Genomic DNA, 21,814 nt, shown 5'->3' on the forward strand with positions numbered 1-21,814 from the left:
CTGAAAAATATGATGAGTCTTTCAGAATTCACCTGCGCTGCATAGTTGGTTAGATGCTTGCTCAAGGTAGCGGGATCAATCCTGATGCAGTCAGTTGGCGTTTCATTGCTTTAATGTGAGAGAACATTCGGGTAGTTTTACTGTCCTTTTTACGCAAACATTATGCCATTTTACGCGTCCCTTCGAGACAAAAGTTAAAGGATACGTTAAATAATAATAATAATAATAATAATAATAATAATAATAATAATAATAATAATAAAATGTCCACCTCCGTGGTGTAGTGGTTAGCGTGATTAGCTGCCACCCCCGGAGGTTCGGGTTCGATTCCCAGCTTTGCCACGAAATTTGAAAAGTGGTACGAGGGCTGGAACGTGGTCCACTCAGCCTCGGGAGGTCAACTGAGTAGAGGTGGGTTCGATTCCTGCCTCAGCCATCCTGGAAGTGGTTTTCCGTGGTTTCCCACTTCTCCTCCAGACAAATGCCGGGATGGTACCTAACTTAAGGCCACGGCCGCTTCCTCCATCATCCTTGCCTGTTCCATCCAATCTTCCCATCCACCTGTTCAGCATAGCAGATGAGGTCGTCTGGGCGAGGTACTGGTCATTCTCCCCAGTTGTATCCCCCGACCCAAAGTCTGAGACTTCAGGACACTGCCCTTGAGGCGGTAGAGGTGGGATCCCTCTCTGAGCCCGAGGGAAAACCGACCCTGGAGGGTAAACAGATTAATAATAATAATAATAATAATAATAATAATAATAATAATAATAATAATAATAATAATAATAATAATATCATTCGTTTTACGTCCCACTAACTACTTCTACGGTATATGGAGACTCCGAGATGTCGAAATTTTGTCCCGCAGGTGTTCTCTTACCTGCCGGTAAATCCACTGTCACGGGGCTGACGTATTTGAGCACCTTCAAATACCATCGGAATGAGCCCGGATCGAACCTGCCTAGTTGGGCTCAGAAAGCCAACGGCTCAACCGTCTGAGTCACTCAACCCGGCAGTATTGTGTCTGTTAGGGGATTAGCTTATTTCCTCTGTTTATAAGTTACTGTGACTTCAAATTAAATAAACCAATCATCGCCCAGTTCGCCCCTGTAAATAGGGGTACTCTTGAACTGTATGTGTCTCGGGTGGCCCTCAAGTCTACCTGCAACTCAGTCGGCCCAAGAAAAATTAATAGGCAGACGCCTAGTTGGCTGTCGCCTCTCCAGTAAAACATGTACTCCTGCCTCATCACATGTGTGGACACCGCCCTCACCGAGGACTTCATTCTCACCGAACTTTGCAAGTCCGGCTCCCGAGTCCACGATGTTCGCAGGCTCCGGGATCGATCAACTTCTCTACCTTCAACCCAGGTCCTGGCATACCTATGAGATGGAGACGAAACAACAGTCCTTGAAGCCTGCGGCGCGAAGATCAACAGCAGACTCCATGAAGTGATGCCAACTCCTGAATACATACTACAGCAAATGCTCAATAATCCTACGAAAATTCCCACCGTAAAAGAATGCCAACCCCAAACAACCCAGCAGCCTCCACCGCCCCCACCTCTACTTCGTCCATATCAACTACTACCACTACTACCACTACCATCACTACTTCGGCCTACACTCCTGCCCATACTCCCACCATCTCTACTACGACAAGCCACCCCTCTCCTATAATGCCAACACCCATCACCTCCCTAAACTCCACACCACCTAATCCCCAGCAACCCCTTGCCAACCAAACAGATGCAACCGCCACAACACAGCCAGCCTTACAAGGAAATACAGCCGCCGCAACACCAGCACCTCAGCAGCTACCAGTCCCGAGCTGTGTCATTCGTGGCATTGACCCAGCCATCACAACAAGAGACATCCTTCAAGAACTCCAAACAGCAGGCGTTCCAGCCCGCCGAGCATATCGCATCTACAACAGCAACGGCCCAACGTTCATGGTACGGATATAATTCCCATCAGAAGACGAAGTACAACACCTGATAACCACCGGCGTCCGAATCCACAGTCAGCACCACCGAGTGGAACACTCTCGCTCCCCACCCCATACTATGCGCTCCTCTCCTAACAACTCTCACCGTCGCCCCCGGCCAGCCCCGCCACTCACCCCACCCCCGCAAGCCGTTTACCTACCCACTCCCCAAACCAGCTTCTTCCTACCGCCCCTCCCGACACTAGACCTTCTCCGCCTTCTAGCCACCTCCATCGCCAATATTACATCAACCCTCCACTTCCTTACATCGCAACCCTACCCTAGTACTCCTTACTAAACCTTCACGTCGACCTTGCAAACCCCACTCCTAGCGCACACCCACTACAATTCCCATCTACGTAACCGAGATACCTCGTAATTCCTCCTCCCTAAATTCTACACATCGTTCTTTCTATCTCCCTCATTCAACACTCCTTACAGTTCTCATCGCATCTCTGGCCTGGAAGACAGCGTTACTGTCTAGGGGCCCGCCCCGCTCTTTGGGCGGGGAATGAAACACATCCTAAAAAATAAAAACACTTTATGTATCTAGCTTGATCTGATCGTGAACAGTGCTAAAGGTTGAGAGGTTCTCCTCACATGAGGCTACAGGAAAGCTGTGGCAATTCTAAGGTAGGCTGCTACACTTTAGACTATCATGTGAACTTTCTTGCGTATTGTGACGGGAAGATACCAGCGTTCCAGTCTAGCATATAACAGGGTTGAGCCGCGTTTGCCGCTTTTCTTCAATGTAGGCTGTCTTAATTGCATTAAATGTTATAACATGTAGGTTTCTACGCTGTCTTCGGACGGAGTGTGACCACCCAAGTGAGGGTCATGTAATGTCTTAAGGATGTACAAGTGTGGACCTTCGTTCCCTTGTTCACTTTGCTTTTTGGTGACTAAGTTTTAAAATGTTATAAATGTTTATCTTTCATTTCAGTTAGTAATTTTCTTTCCTGTCTTAGTCACCAACGTAGTGTCCGGCTCCATGGCTAAATGGTTAGCGTGCTGCCCTTTGGCCACAGGAGTCCCGGGTTCGATTCCCGGCAGGGTCTGGAATTTTAACCTTAATTGGTTAATTTCCCTGGCACGGGGACTGGTTGTATGTGTCGTCTTCATCATCATTTCATCCTCATTACGACGCGCAGGTCACCTACGTGTGTCAAATCAAAAGACCTGCATCTGGCGAGCCGAACTTGTCCTCGGACACTCCCGGCACAAAAAGCCATACGCCATTTCATTTACCAACGTAGTATAGCTTATCATCCGTGTCATCGGACCTGTTGCCCCATTAGGTTTTATGGCAAGGCACGTTTCGGTATTACTTGAGTGAGTTCAACATCCCATTCTAGTTTGCTTTCGACCTTATCTATTAACCTTTATTAATTTCATTCTTGGCCGTATAGTGTGAGCCTCTGCTCCTGTTTCTTTTGCAATTCCTATGATCCACATGTTGTGTTGTTGCCTACTTCTGAATTAAGAGCAGGGAATGTCGTATGGTGTCAAAGATGATGAACGTTTAGTGTATTAATAGGCACCTGTAAGTGTATTCTTGGCCCGTTTGACTACTAAAGGTTAAAGTTGAAGGTTCGATATCCCCCTGAAGGGCAACATTTATTTTTGGAAGCACAAGCTTCTTCATTGTATAAAATACCTAAGACTCTCTTATCAAAGATGTGTAAAGCCTAGAAAATCTTGTGAAGTGCGAGCTCCTTCCCACCTCCACCCCCTCCCTACCTCTTTGTTATTTATTAAGCTCTGCAGCTTATTTTTGTAATATCCCGTTGTAATATTTATTCTGGTTGTTATTTCTTGTTATTTATCAAAATTGTTGTTGTTCACTTTGAAAAGAAAATAGGAACAGAAAAGAACGAAAAGAAAAGATCAAAATTGAAAAATGAAACCCTACAAAATGGCAAGTTTTTCATGCTCTCTGAGCGAATTTCGAAATAAAGGTAAAGGTTCATAGTCTACCAACTTAAGTGCGGTAATAATAGTTTTTTTTTGAGATTTTGATTCAACACTATACAATAAAACTTTCACTAAAGGAACAATAATTACATATGAATTACGATTAACTAGACGTAAAGTCATTTGGTAGTATTTGACTACACACTCACAAAATAACAAACTCTAAACAGAATTACACAGACACATTGACTGAGTGAAACTGCCAGACTGATGAATGTGCGTGGCAAGCGGCTGAATCAGCAACCTGTTGGGGTGAACCAACGACGTATTGGGGTGAATCATACTCATTGTCCATGACTTTGGCAAAATTATACCCCTGATACCCTTCCTTGCAGCACATTCTACACGCTTCTGTGCGAATCTCCACTATTTGCTGGGGTTCTGTACGAATCGGGTAGTCGTGACGAACTGCATTTTTTGCGTATTTCTGCTAAGTATTTTCCTTAATAATTAAAGGAAAGGTTTAGACAACAGGGTATATACAAATGTGTTTTTAATACTCCCTATAATTCCTGGCTTCGGGCGGCTAAAGTGGAATAAAAATTGTAATGTTTACTCCATAAAGCCCACCCCCCATAATTAATCGCCGCCACTGATGGTAGAAAATACGAGGTACATTGGAGCATTCAGAGCCACGATGGTTACGTAACCGTACTTGCTATTTACTACAACTCCTAATAGGAGTTATCTACTGCAAAATTGATGTAGTCCCATTCCTTCCCTTGCTTTAAAAGAGACAATTTCTGCCATGAAAAGCTGTATTCATTGTACACTGACTGACAGAGCAAATGCAACACCAAGAAGGAGTGGTCAGAACTTTATGCCAATTGCAGGGCAGACTGACGTCACTGAGGTATGCTCATGATGTGAAATGCGCCGCTGTGCTGCGCACGTAGCGAACGATAAATGGGACACGGCGTTGGCGAATGGCCCACTTCGTACCGTGATTTCTCAGCCGACAGTCATTGTAGAACGTGTTGTCGTGTGCCACAGGACACGTGTATAGCTAAGAATGCCAGGCCGCCGTCAACGGAGGCATTTCCAGCAGACAGACGACTTTACGAGGGGTATGGTGATCGGGCTGAGAAGGGCAGGTTGGTCGCTTCGTCAAATCGCAGCCGATACCCATAGGGATGTGTCCACGGTGCAGCGCCTGTGGCGAAGATGGTTGGCGCAGGGACATGTGGCACGTGCGAGGGGTCCAGGCGCAGCCCGAGTGACGTCAGCACGCGAGGATCGGCGCATCCGCCGCCAAGCGGTGGCAGCCCCGCACGCCACGTCAACCGCCATTCTTCAGCATGTGCAAGACACCCTGGCTGTTCCAATATCGACCAGAACAATTTCCCGTCGATTGGTTGAAGGAGGCCTGCACTCCCGGCGTCCGCTCAGAAGACTACCATTGACTCCACAGCATAGACGTGCACGCCTGGCATGGTGCCGGGCTAGAGCGACTTGGATGAGGGAATGGCGGAACGTCGTGTTCTCCGATGAGTCACGCTTCTGTTCTGTCAGTGATAGTCACCGACAGTCATTGTAGAACGTGTTGTCGTGTGCCACAGGATACGTGTATAGCTAAGAATGCCAGGCCGCCGTCAACGGAGGCATTTCCAGCAGACAGACGACTTTACGAGGGGTATGGTGACGAGTGTGGCGTCGGCGTGGAGAAAGGTCAAATCCGGCAGTAACTGTGGAGCGCCCTACCGCTAGACAACGTGGCATCATGGTTTGGGGCGCTATTGCGTATGATTCCACGTCACCTCTAGTGCGTATTCAAGGCACGTTAAATGCCCACCGCTACGTGCAGCATGTGCTGCGGCCGGTGGCACTCCCGTACCTTCAGGGGCTGCCCAATGCTCTGTTTCAGCAGGATAATGCCCGCCCACACACTGCTCGCATCTCCCAACAGGCTCTACGAGGTGTACAGATGCTTCCGTGGCCAGCGTACTCTCCGGATCTCTCACCAATCGAACACGTGTGGGATCTCATTGGACACCGTTTGCAAACTCTGCCCCAGCCTCGTACGGACGACCAACTGTGGCAAATGGTTGACAGAGAATGGAGAACCATCCCTCAGGACACCATCCGCACTCTTATTGACTCTGTACCTCGACGTGTTTCTGCGTGCATCGCCGCTCGCGGTGGTCCTACATCCTACTGAGTCGATGCCGTGCGCATTGTGTAACCTGCATATCGGTTTGAAATAAACATCAATTATTCGTCCGTGCCGTCTCTGTTTTTTCCCCAACTTTCATCCCTTTCGAACCACTCCTTCTTGGTGTTGCATTTGCTCTATCAGTCAGTGTATAATTATATACGCGTTTTATTTTAATTACTTCTGAAGGGCAATCAAGGAAGGTATTATGAGCTGAAACCTCAAAATTATTTTCGACAGTGTACTTTCTTCACTACGGTTTGAGTATAGATAGGTAAGAATGCTATTTGTTCGCGGCGTCGACCCATGTGCATCTTTTGCCCCTACCGACACCATACTGTATGAACCTGCGTGTAATTGGAATGGCGGTAGTATGGAATGTATGTGTGAGGAAAGGAAGATTAAGGACGTCACAAACACCCAGTCCCCAGGCCAGGGATATTAATCATTATAATTAAAAACCCCTGACCTGGCCGGGAATTGAACCCGGGGCCGTCGGGTGACAGGCGGACGCATCTGCCGCTACACCGCGGAGCCGGACAGGGTATGAGTAAGTTTCCTGGGTGTTTAGATCCTGAGAGTTTCTTTCTCCTTTTTTTCCACAAACTACCGTCTGTCTTCTGAAGAGAATTAATATTAAGATAAAGACTGTATTCACTACATACTATTTAAACTCATCTGTCATTCATTTCAATTGCATTTGTAGTTTATGCGGGAAAAACATCGATGTTTCATGATGTTCAATTAGCCCTCGTATTTTTTCGTACAGTATATTTTGGTTAGGTAGTTTATAAGATATCCGCCTCTGTGGTGTAGTGGTTAGTGTGATTAGCTGCCACCCCCGGAGGTCCGGGTTCGATTCCCGGCTCTGCCACGAAATTTGAAAAGTGGTACGAGGGCTGGAACGAGGTCCACTCAGCCTCGAGAGGTCAACTGAGTAGAGGTTCCGAGGGAAAAACCAACTCTGGAGGGTAAGCAGATTAAGAAAGATAGTTTACAAGATTGTTTGTTAACAACATGTATAATGCAGTCTATAGAATTTTGTAATTTGTTCTCTCACTTAGCTGCATCTGTTCTGGTCCAAATTATCTATTTCTTCCCCTCGAGTGACAACTTCCGGTCGTAGGCAGGAGAATTTCCTTTCTGCGTCCCCTATACACTCAGTAACCTGGCAGCGGTCCAACGCAGGAGGGACAAAGCAATTAAGGAAGCTGTTTTCTGGGAAATTGACTCAATAATCGACGTGTAATCTGAGACGATTATACTACACTCTTCGAGATGTCAGAAACAGTCATAACATGTCCTGTGAGGCGTGCGGTATAAGATAGCGTGCTTTGTTTCGCGGTTGGGGGCGTCCGTTATTCAATCGTTTCAAATCATAAGGGTTGTTCAAATGAAACATAGACAAAGCTGGCAACACTGAACATGAGTGGCGGGACTGCTGAATGCTTTTGTGTTTATACTATCAGCTCAGAACATGGTCAGTCTGAGGCATGCGTTCGCTAACAAGTAGAGAAAAAAAATGATCTAATAGTCGTGTTTATTGGTTACGTCCAAACGGATGCGACGTGGCATGATTCAAATATTGCGGTGCCATGAACGTGTTTGGGCCGAGACAACTGCCACGAAATGTGCATGTGATCCACGGTAACGTACGTCAACACGCTGCTTACGCAACAACGGACAATCGGTGTTGTTTTCGCCGAGATCGTACAGATCACCCGCTTTACAGCCAAGATCTCTCCCCTCATGAAATTGTGTCTTTGGTTTACTGAAGAAATCTCTGAAAGATAATCATTTCACTACCAATCAGTATGTTCTTGTGGTAGAGTGGTTCAGCCAACAACCAGCGTCCTTCATTGTGAATGGTGCAGAGATACTTGTTCAGTATTAGAACAAGTGCCTGAACGATGGGGGGTTATCAGAATGTATGAGAATCTACGGTTATCAGAATGTATGAGAATCTACGGTTATCAGAATGCTGTGGTTATGGTTTCTATTCAGTCATCCTTCTCTTTTTCCCCCTTATCCAGCTCCTGCCGAGTCGGGGCATTTACAGCAATCCTCCACCTTCCTCTCTCCTCTCACCATTCCTTTTCCATCATTTCGTGCCAGTCCAGGCTTCTTCTTCTTCTTCTTCTTCTTCTTCTTCTTCTTCTTCTTCTTCTTCTTCTTCTTCTTCTCCTCCTCCTCCTCCTTGCACTCCTCTTTACTGAATCGATCCAACTTTTTCTTCCTTTCACTCTTTTCCCCTTGAACTTCATCATCTGTTTTGATACCGTATTCTTTTCTCCTCCATCCTCTTTACATGTCAAACCATCTTAGTTTACTCTAATTCTCTCATTTAGGCTTTCCATTCCAACCTCCTTTCTGACATCGTTTCTCAGTCTGTCTTTCCTATCATACTGTACTTCCTAGGTATTTCATTTCGCTGGCTTGAAATCTACTTTCCTCGCTACTTGTCATTGACCATGTATCAGCTGCATAAAACAATGAAATGAAATGAAATGAAATGTCGTATGGCTTTTAGTGCCGGGATATCCCAGGAACGGGTTCGGCTCGCCAGGTGCAGGTCTTTCTATTTGACTCCCGTAGGCGACCTGCGCGTCGTGGTGAGGATGAAATGATGATGAAGACAACACATACACCCAGCCCCCGTAACATTGGAATTAACCAGTTAAGGTTAAAATCCCCGAACCGGCCGGGAATCGAACCCGGGACCCTCTGAACCGAAGGCCAGTTCGCTGGCCGTTCAGCCAACGAGTCGGACCATAAAACAATATAGGCGCATAATAGGCGTATATTATTTGGTTAGTATACGCTGGTGTAGCAATATTAAATAATAAATAATAATATTATTTGCTTTACGTCCCACTAATTACTTTAACGCGGAGGTGCCGGAATTTTGTCCCATATTTGGGCACCTTCAAATATCACCGGACTGAACCAGGATCGACCCTGCCAAGTTCTGGTCAGAAGGTCAGCGCCTCAACCGTCACTGCTACTCAGCCCGGTGTAGCGATATTAAGGGTGCTAAAGCAGGGAGTGCCAAATTTCTCTGCTAATATTAGCTGTATGGAAACACTGTACGTAATAAAAGTAGTGTAAAGTATAACTTCTGAACATTTATACCTCGTACGTTTTACCTTGTGAGGAATAATGATGGAGATAATCGCGATTATTGAAATTTTCTTGCTAGTGGTTTAACGTCGCATTAACACATGGGAGGTTTCCGGCGACGCAAGGATGGGAAAGCGGTAGGAATGGGAAGGTAGCGACCGTGGCCTTAATTAGGGTACAGTCCCAGCATTTGCCGGTTTGGAAATAGAAAACAACTTTTTTCAGAAACATCCAATTATCTCCGCAAATATCGGTTATATACTATTCCTGTACATTAAACAAGTGGTAGAAAATGCATTTTCCGATATTTTATATCCCACACATTTTTACTTTAAAAGCCATGATGGCAAACATTCTAAGGAACTTAGATTATTGTTAAGTCTATCGACGGTGAGCGCAATAATTCAGAGAGGAGCCTCCAGCAACACCAAGCTGATTATCAATGTTCGATGTTCATATAAAATACCACCTTACATGCTTGTACTATTACGATGTTATAGGCCTGAATCTATGATAAAGTTGAACTATGGGAATACTTTAGTGAAGAAATTATGCCTTATCTCACGGAATGATATCCTATATCTTCCGAGAGGCACGAATGTATTGTACTGTTGTGTTCATTGCTGCATCAATATTGGGGTTCTTCGACAGGTGGAGGCTATTGTTGAGTATTGTGGGTCACCGTGAGGACGCCTGCCCGCTCGATATCTCCAGATGACGTCACACCAGTTTCCGGTAGGAGCCTCAGCTGTTATTGCGAGGCCGGGGATTGTGTATACAAAAGCAGTTTCACTCTCTGACCCGTTGCTACGTTGGAAAAGATATAATTTCCAAAACAACATGTCATTTTACTGCCATCAGTTTGGGCCTCAATTCTTGCGCAAGATTTCCCGATTACCATAAGTGAACATAATAATCTCCCGTAGTTCGGCTGATCAATGGTGTACGTGAAACGATCAGGGACTCACTCGGAAGGATCCAACTATTATATATCATATGCTCGTACGGCCTAGTTCTAATACCAAATACGTGGTATGTTATATGAACGAATTTTTAAAATTCATGTTTCAGAACATAAGCTAAGACTCCTAGCTGGTTTTAGATGTGGTGGTAGATGGCTATAATTATCACCAAGTACTCTTAAAAAGATATAGGTAATTGGCGTTGAGAACAGGACTAGACTATGTAATTTGTTAAGGACCGTAGGCAACAACTATTAGCAATGTTTTGGTTGCTGTGGTGTACAGGTATCAATGTAGGTAGGAAACCGATTTAATTACAATATTCCAGCATTGTGTAACCATCTTAACCAATTCAGACCTTGTATCCATTATGATTTACACCATGTAAATATTTCTTTCAAATATTTTGCCTGAGTTCACAAATTTTGGACAGTCTTATATTCATGGATTTTCTTGGGTTAAATATATTTTGGAAACATAGCATCGTCCATGAGGATTTCCTGGAATTACAGGAATAAATTAACAACTTGCAAACATGTCTGAACATGTATCGGGTGTCAATTGAATCGTTTCGATTTTATAAGTAAACGTATGTTACTTAATATTATAGAACGGATCTCCATTTTGGATATAATACACCTTATGAACAACAAAATAGGTAGGGGTGGTGATTTTTTGCAATAGTGATATTACGTGAAATGCTTAGTCTATAAAGGCCTATATTTCTGTACATTCATTTTTAAAGACCTAAAATCCATTTTTTTTTTAGTATTTTAAAACTCAGCAATGTCCGAAATGTATACTGATGTGCAACGTGAAAGTGAAGACGACGATTTAAGAAAAGGGACATGTTTTAATTCTTCTCCTGGAAACTTAAACCGAGAAGTTTCTGCGCCTTTGCACTGCTTGCAAATGCTGTTGGCTATTAGGCTTAAATACCCAGAGACTACCCAAGAAGCTCTGCAGTGTATTTGGAGTCCTACCAAGATTGTAGATGCTGAAAGATATTTCAATAAATACAATTATTAAATTGTGATGAACACTGATGCCGGAAAACGATGAGTTGAATAATAATAATAATAATAATAATAATAATAATAATAATAATAATAATAATAATATTAATAATAATGAAATTGTGAACCCCTGTACATGCTGGGAAATGCTGAGTTGAAGAAGAAGAATTAAATTATAAGTGATGAGCGGAACCCTGTACATGCTGAAAAACGTTAAGAAGAAAAAGAAGACAATTGTAAGTGATGACTGGACCCCTGTACATGCAGAAGAACGCTAAGTTGAAGAAGAATTAAATTGTAACTGGTAGAAAAACATGAATGACAGAACAAAACTTTCAGGCATATTGTGTGATTTCCTTCAACCTTGTCACTGATTCATGAACATGACTTGGTGTAGGTCTATTTTCTTTTCATTCTTATAATTTTGCATCAATATACAATTTTTTCATTTGTGTATGTTGTAGTTAAGCATATATCTACTCAAAATAAATGTACTCTTTCCTTATACTACACGCAGTTTTATTTTATTGGTAGCTCTATATAAGGCGATTTTAGTTTCATATTAAAATTATCAAGATATTAGCATTTTCATGCATTAGTATGAATTCTAATTATGGACGGAATTAATGTTGCTACCACAATTAATTACTCATGAGCTCATGACTAAACCGAGGAAACACATTTTTTTAGGCTACCTCGAATATTATGCACTCTAAACGTATTTTGGATGGATGTTTGGTCCCAACGCATCCCTTTATTTGGTTCGTACTATCTATTGTAGATAATTATTCAGTTCCTATTTAGCCGATTCCTAGAATTGATTACTGTGATAACAACTTGCTGATAACTCTGCGCCAAGCCCGGGTTCCTAGAATCCCCTCTCATAATAGGGTGGGCCACCCGCACCTCTTACTAGTATGACGGGTTGTAAACGTAAAGCAGACGGATGAAATCTCACGCAATAGCGCGCTGTTACAACTTTGTGGTCGCTGAGAGATCCTGAAGCTCCTAGAAGTTTGACGAGCAGGTCACAGGGGCCACTCTCAGTGTGATGGATTGAGAGCCGAGATGGATGTCATATCATGGAATGAACCATGGCTTACAGTTAATAGAAGTGTCAGGATTATAACATATCAGACTCTAGAATGTCTCACATTCGTTGATAGAAAACTTACTGAATGGGATTCTCGACTCAAATACACTTATGATGAGCGAGGACTTATGTCTGAGAAAATCATCGATACCATTAAGTCACTAAATTAAATTTCAATGTTTTAGTTTACTGCGGACTATGATTTCCTAAGCTAGATGAATTGAGGGAGAGAGTTCTATATTAGAGAACCGTAATTCATAAGAACCGTATCTCAGTTCCGACCGCGACAATTACTGACTACGTTCAGCGTAATTAAGATGAACTTCGATCTTTTAGGGCTGTTCTCATGTTTACCTAATTTTGAACTTAAGCGTACAGTGGTTCATGCCAATTAAAATAAGAAACATTTTAGGAATTGGGGCTTGGTGGCTTATCAGTTTCTTGTAAATAATATTTTTCTTGACCAGTGTGTATAATTGTAATTGTTGGTCCTAGGACTGGAACTGGTGCACCATGCCTCCTTCTCCGCCTCCTCCACGGTCATGAAGTAGGATACTACTATCGTAACAGTTTTCTGGGGAATAACTACACTCATGAAAATTCGAACATATTCCGCCTCACTGAGGTACCTGTGTATTTTCTGGTGACAGTCTGAAGCTCAGAACCAAGGCTGCTTTTTGTTTTACTATGGGATAATTGAATTATCTCACCGAGAAAGTTGGCCATGCGGTTTGGGTGAGTTGCATTTGCGAGTTAGTGGGTTCGAATTCCACTGTTGGAAACTCTGAAGGTGACTTTCCTTGGTTTCCCGTTTTCACACCAGGCTGTACCGTAACTAAGGCCACAGTCACTTCTTTGTCACTCCTCGGCCGTTTTTATCCCATCGTCATCATAAGACATGTCTGTGTCGGTGCGACGTAAAACAAATAGCAAAAAGAATTTAATTTTCTCAAATAATTCGTTCTGACCCAAATTATTTTTTGAAACCAATATGGGATTCCTTCTCTTTGGAGAACAAACGGTGCCAAATATTCGGAACTTTTAAGTGTAGTACGTATGGTCATCTCTAGTTGAAACAGTTTACTAACGTAGTAGGTAAGGGTGTTCTGCCCGAAGGCAGGTCCGAACCTCCGCAGAGGTGTTCCTGAGCCCGAGTTTACGTGCGGTAGGGTGGCCAGTTCCTTTCCGCTCCTCCATTCCCTTACCCCCCACCAACAGCGCGTGGCAACCCATCCAACTCCTGACCACGCCCAATGTTGCTACGGCCGTTGGCTTACTAACGTAAATGATCCTGATTTCATCAACATAAATCGTCAACCACGGGAACGAGAGTTATAACGTTTATAGCTCTTCGATTGTAAATAAACATTATTATTTTCGTACACTTGAACAAGATATTTTTTACATTATTACTGAATATAGCTACTTTCTCGTTTATACTTTTTATGGCTGATAGTGGGTTTTGAATTTAATTTGTCCATTGTTCACATTCGTCCTTCTTGGACTATGTTCGCAGATTCCTTCTCATTTGTGATGTTCCTGTAACTGAAATGTAATCAATTGTTAACTGTAAGGTTGTTCAGTTCGTAAATGTTATCCTTTTCAGGTTTTCTAAATTTTTGTTGTTATGAATTAGTTCCGATAGAATGAAGAACCTCACAGTTAAAAATTAGCTAAGTCGAAACTGAAGAGAAATGTCTTCCATTATAACAAAAAAAAAAAAAAGAAAAAAATAGAAATGCACTACAGGTAAGAGGAAATAAATAGTGAAAGAAAAGATGAGCATGGTCATATTTGCACTCTGGATCGCCAGAAGTAAGCACAAGAGATAATCAAGGGCGTAGTGCTGTTAAAAATGTAATCGAGTGTTGTGCGTCGAGTGAAGTGTATCTCCTGTAGTGCTTCTGCAGGAGGAGTAGCTTATAGTTTCCAGCAGTAGACTGAGTTCCGAATTTATGTTAAACGTTGCTGGCAAGCCAGGATGGCGTAGTTTTTACTATCTGTGGCGTGATGAGAATTTGAGCGAGGACTTGTTGTGGGTCTCCATGAGACATTTGCGCAACACGTTAACGAAGCAGTGTGAACAATCCATCGATGTTGGCAGAAGTGGTTAGAAGAACATACTCATACTTGAACGGTACTTTCCATCATGTCGTGCAAGTGCCCATAAAGAACGTCTCAGAGGCCGTGGAGCAAATTAGATGTAGCGTCATACTGGGGTGTCGCGTAGGACATCCGCAATTTTTTCTTAATTCGCAGATACCGCTTGCCAGACTTCCATTTATCCCGCCTTACCTTGAAAAATCGCTTCCGGTGATAAAGAAGGAAAGCAATGAAGTGTGAAACGTTAAGTTCAATGACGATAGTAGATTCTGCCTGGAAGGTAAAGGTGGTCGTTTGCTAGTATAGCGTGCACCAACCCTACGTGCTCTCCAAGGTTTACGTCAAATCATTTGACCAGCAAAACTGCCAGATCTATTCCTCGTTGAGCATATGCAAGACTTGACTGAACGTTGTTTGACCAGGCTTGAACTCAGGCGGCAGCCTTTGCCCATCTGCACCACGAGACAGAAAGTGCACGAAACTCAATTCCCAGGATGACATTCGTCACCTATGCTATCATTTACATATGGCAGTTGCGGTTTGCATTGCTGGTGAAGGACACTTAGAGTAATGAAACAGTGTTTGTACAAGCCCTGCTGAGTCTATACACACTAAGAGGACCTTTCTGAGAATGGGTATACCGCATATTACACATGGTGTTTGTAAATACATTTTCTATCTTGTGGCACAAATACTTCATTGTACGTCTCTTCCTTTCTATAAATACATGTTCTATTACATTTCTGATTTTATTTCAGGATATGGTGGTGTTTTTTACAGTTATTCCTTGAAAACATTCTAGTTTCATAGCTTTTTCGAGGTGCATAATTTCTAAATACATACCAAAACTCCCATTTCTCTTCCAGATATTTTCATATGTTTATTCTTAAGGTTTTCAGGTTGTTCAGTTGTTATGTTTTGTTTCCTTTCTGTTTGTTTCCTGAGGGTCATCCTTGTTTCCATCGTGATTAACTAATTAATATTCGTTATTTAAGTAAGGATGCTAATTTACTATATGTATTACTGGAATGAAGATATTTTCCTTAACGTAATCATTATTTGTTCATTAAATGTATGTTTACTTTTCCCGTAGCTGCTTCTGTGTTAACGCAATATAAGTGTATTTATATTTCAGGTAATATCTATGACGCCACTAAGGCCAAACTAGAGCAGCTGGGTCTTGATTCTGAATGTGTGGGTGGAGGCCGAATCCAGCATGATCCAGTCAACAAGAGCATCAAAGTATATGGACACTCCACGGTATGTTGTTTATGATACTGGAAAAGAATATTACATTAAAAAATTAAATATGGCCAATTAAGACGAGATTAAATTAGGCTTATAATAGTGTAATATTTAGAAAGAACAGAATCAAATTCTTGTAACCAGTGTTGGAAATGTGATATAGGGTGATACAAAGGCTTTTCCTGAAACTGAAATAGCCCATAAAGGGGTTAAAATACGGCAATTTTCATAAACAGGAACGCGTAAGCTAGGACGAAATCCTGCGTTGGAGCAAGCCTGCACTGAATATGGTGGTGACAGTTCGAACATTACTAGATTCGTCCTAGATTGTATGATCCTATTTGAAAGTTGTTGAACTTCGACCGCTCTGTGTGTTACTTCAATTTCTGCGTAAATTTCTGAATCACAAGTTATAACGTGTTGATGCAACAGATTTTGTTTTTTAAATACGTATATTTAACTGATGGACAACAATGTGTTGTTAACTATGTAGCTCTATGTTCTTTTTTTTAGAGCTACTACTGCTGCTGCTATTCCTTCATGTAGAAAATCATGGATATTTTGGGCAAATGCTCTGTATATTTACTATACTGGTTGGCCCAAAAGTACCCCATAATAGGAATAACACCATATTAAATACTTGTTTAATATGATAGCCTCCTATGCCAGAACAGAACTGTAGGCATTCCTTCATGTTCCGCAGAATGTTCTTTTTTTAAAAAAATAAGTAGCACGATTGGCGTTAAGGCACGGCACTCAGGCACTCAGCAGGTATTCGCTCACGCAAATGGTTTGTAGCTCTGATCTTCACACTGTAAACATTCGCTTTAAGGTAACCTTACACAGCATTGTATTTAAGTCTGGGGATCGGGAAGCCCATTTATTATCATCATCATCATCATCATCATCATTTATCACTAATTTGCATTTAGGGCTGTAGCGTAGGTGGCAGATTCAGTTTAGTCTTTTAAATATTTTCAAAGAAGTTGAAATTTTATCGAAAGTCTCCCTTGGGAAGATATTCCAATCCGTAATATTCATCTTCCTATGAACGAATACTTGCCCCAATTAGTCATCCTGAATTCTAACTTTATCTTCGTATTATGATATTTCCTCGGTACTTTTAAAAAGTGAACTCAAGATTATTCGTCTACTAATGTCATTTCACGCCTACGGAGCCCCGAACATACCGCTTAGTCAAACAGCTCGTCTCCTCACTCCCAAATATTCACAACCCAAAGGTTGTAAAATTTTCATAACACTACTCGTTTGACTGAAAACGTCCAGAACAGATCGTGCTGCTTTTCTTCGTATCTTTTCTAGTTCTAGAATCAGGTAATCCTGGTGAGGGTCCCATACACTTGTACCATATTTTAATTTGTGATCTTACCAGTGACTTATGCGCTGTCTTCTCATTACCTACTACAACCCCTAAATAAACTCATAACCATATAAAGAGATCTACAACCATTATTTACAACCTCGTTAATGTGATTAACTCAAATTAAGATATTATATTAACACCTAGGTACTTGCAGCAGTCTTAGTGAGGTACATTCACTCAATCAACACTGTAATTAAGACTGTTCCAATTCGGTCAGTTCACCGTGGTAAGTTTTCGTGTATCCAGTCGCGTATCACGTATTTGAGTGCCGTGATGGGAGGAGGGATTGCGCCGTTTTGCATGAACCATTGCGGTTTTGATCCGAATGCGTCCAAATTGGGCAAAAATGAATCTCCCAACATTTCAAGGTAATTTTCACTGTTAGCAGTGTCTTAAATAAAGTAAGGACCGAAGACTCGGTCTTTCCCCAAACTGCATCAAACCATGATTAGCTGTTTGTTACTTGTTTTGGGTAAATCAGTGTGGATTCTCGTCGGACCAGTAGCGTTCATTTTATCGGGTTATTTCACCTTTCACATATAAGTTTTCCTCATCTGAGAACATAACTTTTGACAGAAACTCTTCCAACTGCACTAGAAACCAACGGTTATTGATTGGAAGTGATAAATCGTAAGGGAGACGAGGTTTTAGACAACAAGAGGTTTTGGTTTTAAGCCTAAGTTTGTAAAATGTAGAACCAGGAACGTTATTCAGGGCGAAGAATAATTTTTGAGCCAGTTCACCAATGTGCTCCGTGTGTATGGAGTACTTAATTCTCGGTGAATGTGACTGTTTTTCATATACCATGGAGCGTTCTGAGAAACATGTACTACCTTGATCAAGAACATTTGCATGCTCTAAAGTTTGAAGGAGGTATTCATCGCCATATCTGGAAGGTGTCATGAGCATTGGACGTAAAACTGGTGTATAGACGAGAAGTATGCAGTTCGTGCGTTGATTATTGGGTATAATTATTTCAGTCTAGCATAGGCTTCGGTGAACTTCGTATTGATGTGTGTGTTCCACGTAAGCCTGTGATCAAGGTGTAAACCCAGGTTTCGGGCTGCTTTGTCATGTGGTAATCATTTTACTAGTCTTCCGACGAGTCTTAATGGGTAATAGTAAGGATATCCATTTGGCTCTTGGCAAGGTTTAATTTTGTGCGCCATTTTCTAAGCCAGTGAGCAAGAATATCCAGTAAGTTTCGTAAGATAGCAGCAGCAGCAGCAGCGTTTATACAGTATTGTGATGTATAAATAACGGTGTCATCGGCATATAGTGCTGTGTTCACTGTAAGTAGGGAGGTGATGACTGAGGTAAAACTATTAAAAGAGGTGGAGAAAGAATGCGACCGTGAAGCACACTAGCATTTGCATAATGGATGAATAAACGTGAGTATTCACTACATACACGGAATGTTATGTAATGAAAGAAGTTTTTAATGATCTTATACAAGTACTGAGACGTACCCAGTTTCCTAAGTTTATAAAGAAGGCCTCTGTATGATAGACAGTAAAATGCATGTGTTATATCGGAAATTGCTGCTATTGTGTGTTTTTACTTCGAATCCATAAATGACATGTTCAGTTACTCTAAGAAACTAATGAGTTATTGACTATTGAGCTATGACTACAAATTAATGAGGTGGAATAGCTCACGTAGCATTGAGAATTTAATAACCCTTTTTACACTCATGTCCATAAGTTAAGAGATCTTCGAGATCCATGAAAAAACATGGGACATGGTGATACTGTGTGCACTAACAGGTGCCCTGGCAACAATTTGACTCTTGAAACAGTGTTACTGATACCAGATATACAGGAAAACCAGACATGGACAGTGGATGACACTGGCCGTATGTGATGCCCCTCCGCCGGTGGTATACAGAACGTCAATACGGGTATGATGACTTCGAATGGCAATACAGGATGTACAACGGCTCCCCATAATCTGGATTAGGCCGTCCAGCGTGGCTTGCGGTAACCCATTGCTCGACAAGTGAACTTTGGTGATCAGCAATGATCCGTGGTGGTGGTGTTAGGGCTGCAATCCTCCGGCCTAGAGCGTCTCGTGCATATTCAATCGGACTTAAGTCCGGGGAGCGAGGTGCTTACTCTAGACGTGTAATGCCCTCGTGTTCCAGGTACTCGTCCACCAGATAAGGCCTGTGTGGGTGGTCATTATCGGCCATAAAATGGAACCCAGGTCCATATGCACCACGATAAAGCCACACATACTGTTGCTCGATGCCATCCCTTTAGACAGCACCCGTCACCGTACCCTTAGGAAGCACATGCAATGGGGTACGTGCTCCTAACATGATGCCGACCCAGATGAGAACACTGACACTCCCATATCGGTCCCTCTCCGCAATATTTACAAGGGTAATTTGTCCCAGGGGCGAGCCAGATGAACAGGCGACGCGAATCACTCTCTAGGTTAAACAGCGACACTTCCGTGAACAGGACACCACGCCACTGCTCCTTGGTCCAATCACGACAAGCAAGACACCATATTCGACGATCCACGCGGTGCCTTTGTGTGAGGAGAATGCATCTGGCGGGTCGCTGAGCATTTTTTAAAATTATACGAGTAAAATAAGACAATACTTGGTCACATCCCAACATGGCATTTAAATAAGGCTTTGTGTATCCCTCAAAAATAAAATCAATAACTACCACCAATACTCTATTTTGGACACCCTGGAAATGGTAAAAGTCCGCTTATTATAGTATAATTTCCGTCGCTCCAAATATACCTTAAAATCTCGGTTAAACAAATTAATGTTATAGAATGCTATCTATTAACATAAACGTTACTCAATGATAAGAATTTCAATTAGTTTCATGGAAAGTTACGAACTCCCTTCTAAAGAATACAATCTGATTTTAAAACGCTAAAAGACAGGTAAGATACCGTTATCTCCCAAGTGTCGAACTCCCCGATCAGCTGCTTAGCAGAAGGAGCTACCCCCTCCCTTTCATATCTTTGACGGGAACCATATGGTCTATTCACTTTTAACTAGTCTTAGAAGAATGAAATCTACGATCTCGCTGATAAAATTACAAATACGACATTCCTGACACAAACATATTATACGCAGAGATTTACTTTAAGATGTCATTCAATATTTATGCACGTCACGAATCTACACTTACGTGGAATCCCTCACAATTTCAATCTCAAACATTAGATATATAAATTACTCGGGTTCACACAGAATCTCCCGGCATCGTAAAAGGCTTCCAACTACCTGATTGTCCGGCTTCATGGCTAAATGGTTAGCGTGCTGGACTTTGGTCACAGGTGTCCCGGGTTCAATTCCCGACAGGATCGGAAATTTTAACCATCACTGGTTAATTTCGCTGGCACGGGGGCTGGGTGTATGTGTCGTCTTCATCATCATTTCATCCTCATCATGACACGCAGGTCGCCTACGGGGGTCAAACCATAAGACCTGCACCTGGCGAGCCGAACATGTCCTTGGACACTCCCGGCACTAAAAGCCATACGCCATTTCATCTTTCCTACCTGATTTACAAAAACTCCTACCTCAACTGTCATTTTAACAAGACTTAAACCACTTGCTTCAAAACACGACAAATCTCGACGACATAACTTGGAATATAATTCTTAGGATCCAAAACACGCAACCACACAAATACTCTGATAATGAAACCTCTTCGCACAACGTGACCTCGTATTTCTGAACTGGTCTTCACAAAAATGACTGACAAAATTTACTGTTATTTATTGTCAGTTATACACAGTTTACACGGACAAAGAAATTGCACTGCCTTCGTAACAGGTATTTATCGATCTTGCCTCGTAACTCTCCTTACTAAAATTTTGCATTGCTCAACACGACAGCATGCCTACCTCGATTGAAACCACGGATTTCTTACACAACTTTCGTCATAATTTCAAACAGAAAAATTTTCACAACAGATTAAAAATCTTAACATGACACCACAAAATACAGAAAAATAACCGCACCGAAATAACAATCTACCTTAGACATTATATCGTTTCATAACCATCAAACTGACTATTTTACAGCACTTCACACAGTACTCGTAAATTTTTCCTAATTTTATCCAAGCGTTAAAAAACAAATGATCTTCCGTCATATTTCTGACATTTCACGAAATAAATGGGTGACCAAACTGCGTCACAAATATCCATTACAAAATATAAGTTGTGACATCATGAAACAATTACATAGGCGGTGATGGTGACAATTCACCTACCTTAAATTTACGCCAGCTTCCATCTCGTTAGTTAACCACCAACTCGTCGGTATTTTATTTAGCCATTTTAACACTTCTGGCTTCACACATTTTATTCATTATTGCTTTTCTGAAATAAAGGCAATAAAAAAAGGAATACCCTTCAGTCGATATTTTAGCGGACCGAACACGACTGCTTGTACTGTCGACCGCACACGAAATACTTTTTACAACACGATATTATTTAAACTTCACTTTTATTAATGCGGCATAAATATGACCGTCTTTACATGTTATTAAATACAAAAACTATCTCCACTATCGCCACATTAACCCATTAATGCCCAGAAAATATTTGTTTAGAGTTTCCTTGTACTTTTTTCAACATTACATCTATAACCGATCCTTGAAGCAGGGAAACTTAAAAAATCTGAATATTTCAATTTTAAGGACCATTTTTCTGGCGTATGATATATCATACGCTGGTCAGTAGGGGGTAACATATTACACCAAACATAGTTATGATTGACTAAGAACAAAAATAATTTAC

The 21,814-nt window shown here is 42.0% G+C and overlaps 1 protein-coding gene across 1 annotated transcript in view; it reads left to right on the plus strand.

Annotated features, from left to right (window-relative positions):
* The window catches only part of LOC136858063 (14 kDa phosphohistidine phosphatase), a 336,762-nt gene that overhangs the window by 306,223 nt on the left and 8,725 nt on the right, over positions 1 to 21,814 (plus strand). The window contains exon 3 of the mRNA XM_067137312.2: positions 15,542 to 15,666. Within this exon, the coding sequence (XP_066993413.2) occupies positions 15,542 to 15,666 (125 nt within the window). The remainder of the gene's footprint in view (positions 1 to 15,541; positions 15,667 to 21,814) is intronic.

The sequence above is a fragment of the Anabrus simplex genome, chromosome 1, assembly GCF_040414725.1.
Source record: "Anabrus simplex isolate iqAnaSimp1 chromosome 1, ASM4041472v1, whole genome shotgun sequence".
Lineage (NCBI taxonomy): Eukaryota > Metazoa > Arthropoda > Insecta > Orthoptera > Tettigoniidae > Anabrus > Anabrus simplex.